Below are 4,268 nucleotides of genomic sequence, written 5' to 3'. Positions count from 1 at the left end.
CCCCAGGCGTGTCTCATGTTCTTCTTCTCGGTGACACACTTGATGCATTTAATTGTGTATGGTATAGCATTCTCCACTAGTTCTGTCGTGTCTTTATGTTTGATTAGCTTATGAGGTTTTCCTCAATAGCATGTATTGTTTGTCTCGGCTTATTAATATAAAACAGGGAGAAAGCGTGTTACAAGGACGAAATTGGTCTCTTCCTTCGTGATTCTAGGTAATTTTGTAAAATGACCGAATTGGTCTCTAATTTTTTGTTCTTTAGTGACCCTTATCTTAAACGCATTCTCGTGCTTATCTAATGGACGTTTGGGTCCCTGAAGATCCCTCCTTAGTTCATTTTTTCTACTAGAGGACTATATTTAAAAGACCTTTTAAAACGTTTTTTACAAAACCTTTAATTTTTTTAAGGATAGAAATGGTTTAGGAGACTAGTGTTTTCTCTCTCCTTTCCACAATGTTAGTGGTTTATTTAAGGGAAAAATAAATTTTTCATCCCTCAACTTAGCAATAGTTTAGAAATGATTTCTCAACTACAAAACCAAATAAGGCTAGTCCCCCAGCACTCAAAGCCATATACTTTTCGTCGCTTCTGCTGTTTTAGACGGTTTTGTGCTGATGAGGCATGGTTTTAACCATTGACCTCGCCACATCATTGTCCACCTCAGCTTCACCCCCCTCCCCGCCCCCCATCAAATCACACCCACACGGTCGCCGGTCACCACCGTGTTCCTGTGGCATCGAGGCTAACCATCTCATCATCTGTCAGCGAGTACCACAGCCATAGAAGCTTGCTGTGTCACTCACATGTGCGTGGCCCTGGTGCTGTTCAACATCCTCATCGACGCTCGGCGTGAGCAGCTGCCCGTCCAGTATAGGTGGTCACGGGCAACACACCTCTTAACGCATCAATCATCTTGCCTTCAAGCCTTCAGGGTCAGGGACACATACAACATCGACATGATGAGCTAGAGCCACTAGCGTGGCCATCGTTTGCGCAAACTTTTTAGAGTATGCATGCATCAAGACTCGTCACAGCGTGAGCATGCTCTTTCTGGGTGGGCTATGCAGGCCGGCCATCAAGAAACTGAAGACCAGGAAGAGCATGCCCGACGATGACCATGACATTCAGCACCCCGTGGTCGTCATGCTAGGGAACCCTTGCTCGTGCGCTTGTGTCTGTGGCACAGTTTTTACCACCACGTAATAGGGGGGCACACCTCGGCTGCTGCTCCCCACACGGCCACGGTCTCAGCTTTTTACTGCTTCTCAATGCGCGCCAACTGCTCGCCTAGTGAAAATAAGAAGGGAGAAGAAAATTGCCATGTGGACAACAATAGTCAAAACCATACCAAGTCAACAATGTATTTTGCTTTTGTTGGTTCAAGGGACGAAAATCGGTGGTTAAAACCATGCCAAGCCAGCAATGTTTTGGCTTTTGTTGGTTCAAAGGATGAAAACCAGTGGTTAAAACCATGCCACATCAGCACAAAATCATCCCAACAACCCAAGGGAAGAAAAGCATCCGGTTTCAACAATTGTGGGAGTTGAACTATCATTTCTATACCATCGACAAAGTTGAGGACGAAAAATATACCATTTTGTTTTTTAACGTAGATGATTTAGGAAATCTGCAAAATTAAGTTGCCGGAGAGCAATCATCATCTTGCTTTTCAACGCCTGATTGCAAGTCACATCTTATCACATCCAATGACTTTCCGTCCATTATGTAACGTCACGATTAGCTGTCGGAGAGCGACAGCTCAACCGTTCACCTCTACTCCTATATGAGAACCGAACCCAACAGAGCCTAGCATTCAACACATCATGCATGGCGTCCCACGTCCAAGAAGATGAGCTCACCATGAGCAGCGATGACTTGCTCCAAGCTCAGCTCGAGCTCTACCACCACTGCTTCGTCTATGTCAAGTCCATGGCACTCGGTGCCGCCACCGACCTGCGCATCGCCGACGCCATCCACCTCAGGGGCGGTGCTGTCACCTTGTCTGATCTTGCCGCTGATACAAGGATCCACCCGACGAAGCTCTCACACCTCCGGCGGCTCATGCGTGTGCTCACCACCTCGGGCATCTTCTCTGCGGAAGTCAAGGCTAGCGGAGACATGGTGTACAAGCTCACCCGGGTCTCTCGCCTCCTTGTGGGAGCTGGCGGCGAGAGCTCTCGCCGCCGTGACCTGTCGCCGATGGTGGGTGTGTTTGTCAACCCGGTTGCTATTACTGCTTTCTTTAGCATACACGAGTGGTTCACCGACGAAAAGAGCGCTGCCTCACCGTCACTCTTCGAGGTAGCACATGGCTGTACCCGGTGGGAGATGATAGCAAAGGACGCCAGCGATGACCGTGTGTTCAATGCCGGCATGGCCGCAGACAGCTGCCTCAGTATGGAGATCCTCCTAAGAGAGTGCAATGGCGTCTTCGGATCCCTGGGCAGCTCACTGGTCGATGTTGGTGGTGCCCATGGCGCCGCTACTGCGGTGGTCGCCAAGGCATTTCCACACGTCAAGTGTACCGTGCTGGACCTCCCTCGTGTCCTCGCCGGGGCTCCAGTCGATGATAATTTAACCTTCGTCCCCGGTGACATGTTTGAGTACATCCCGCCGGCAGACACCGTTCTTCTCAAGGTAAAATACAACCAGCATAGTCCATTTATCTAGAACAACACACTGTGGGTTTAAATATATATTTTTGTATCAGTGGATTTTGCATGATTGGCCAGACGAAGATTGCATCAAGATACTGTGCCAGTGCAAGAAAGCCATCCCGACAAGGGACGCCGGAGGGAAGGTGATAATCATGGATATGGTGGTCGGATCTGCAGGGCCTCAGCAGGAAACCATGTCGCAGGAGGCGGAGGTTTTGTTCGATGTTTTCATGATGTACATCGACGGGATCCAGCGAGAGGAGCATGAGTGGAGGAAGATTTTCTTTGAAGCGGGGTTCAGCGACTACAAGATTACACCTGTGACCGGAATTCGTTCGATTATTGAAGTCTACCCTTAAATATAAATCTTCATACTTCATGTTATGGATTTGGATGCATTGTTGTATGTAAGTTGTACCTTTATAATGTTATCATTTTCACTTAACTAAAATGAGTGCTAGCTTGACAAACTCTTCCTCTGTCTCGCAAAAAAGAAATAAAGTGCATCAGTCAAACAGTACGTTGCAAAATCGCCATCCTTTTAAACAATAGATGCGTATGCCACTGACAAATTTACATGTCAATATTCATGCGTAACTTTCTTTCTTAGTTCCCAAAATGAAAATGAATTTTAAATTCAATTTCACATGTTATAACATTTCTATCATACCTTTTTCTTCTGAGAAAAAATAAAAACCTTTTTAAGTGTAATTGATTTTCACCGGGTACTTAACTTATAAAAAATCACTGCACAGTATAGTTGTCAAATAAAAAGCACATAGTTCTGGTTCAAAATGGATAGAGTACTTTTCTGCGAGGAAAAAATAATGGATACAACACTTGTGATATCACCCTTAGACAAAATATATTACTTTACAAGAATTGCTTAATTGAGAAATCTACTGGCTGAATTCCAGCTGCAAGCATGACATAGTGCATGTTGTAATCTTTTCCATGTTATAAGTAGGAAGCAAGTATGAATAAAAGAGAGAAAATACTAGATGGCTAGTTTAGAGGGATTTTTAGAGTAACTACACAATTATTAGATGTGTATTTCATCAATTTACAAATAAGTTAGCACTTGGTAGGAAAAGTGGACGTACAATCCCGCCAGCGGGTTCAAATCCTCGTGGACACGAATTTATCTGTTTACTATAATCATTATTATTAACAAAAACATCTATTGCCCGCAGTTAAATAAATCCGATGAACACTGTAGGTCACAAAAATAGAGAAAGATATGTATCACAACAAGATGATTGGTGAGGTCAGCACAAACACTCATCATTCTACTCCTATCATTTTTCTATCCAATTATTGCTTTCACGATCAAATCACTAACCACATTATTGCAATTCATGTGCGGTTGGCATCTATTTTCTATTTTTCAAATGTTGACTTGCATGGCTTGTTTGGCCATCCTATCGCCTTCCTTTGTCTTTTACGCCAATACTTTTGATCTAGCCTTCTCCTATACATCACCCTTTGCTGCTAAGATCGATGCCAAGAAAATAACCTTGCAAAACCAACATGAAAAACGACCACTAGCAGTGGCATAATTTTGTATACCAAAATGCATAATCCTGTTCAAGAAAATTCGTCCGATT

General features: G+C 44.3%; 1 protein-coding gene across 1 annotated transcript; it reads left to right on the top strand.

The window, feature by feature from the left end:
* The first annotated feature begins 1,831 nt into the window (after nt 1-1,831).
* LOC119315899 (acetylserotonin O-methyltransferase 1-like) lies at nt 1,832-3,112 on the top strand. The gene is made up of 2 exons (XM_037590347.1): nt 1,832-2,641; nt 2,715-3,112. Exons 1-2 carry the CDS (start codon nt 1,832-1,834, stop codon nt 3,018-3,020), a joined length of 1,116 nt encoding a protein of 371 aa, XP_037446244.1. The 3' UTR covers nt 3,021-3,112.
* The last annotated feature ends 1,156 nt before the right edge of the window (nt 3,113-4,268 follow it).

This window comes from Triticum dicoccoides, chromosome 1B (genome assembly GCF_002162155.2).
Source record: "Triticum dicoccoides isolate Atlit2015 ecotype Zavitan chromosome 1B, WEW_v2.0, whole genome shotgun sequence".
NCBI lineage: Eukaryota > Viridiplantae > Streptophyta > Magnoliopsida > Poales > Poaceae > Triticum > Triticum dicoccoides.
The sequence above is the reverse complement of the archived record's forward strand: the minus strand, read 5'-3'. Positions and strand labels throughout refer to the sequence as shown.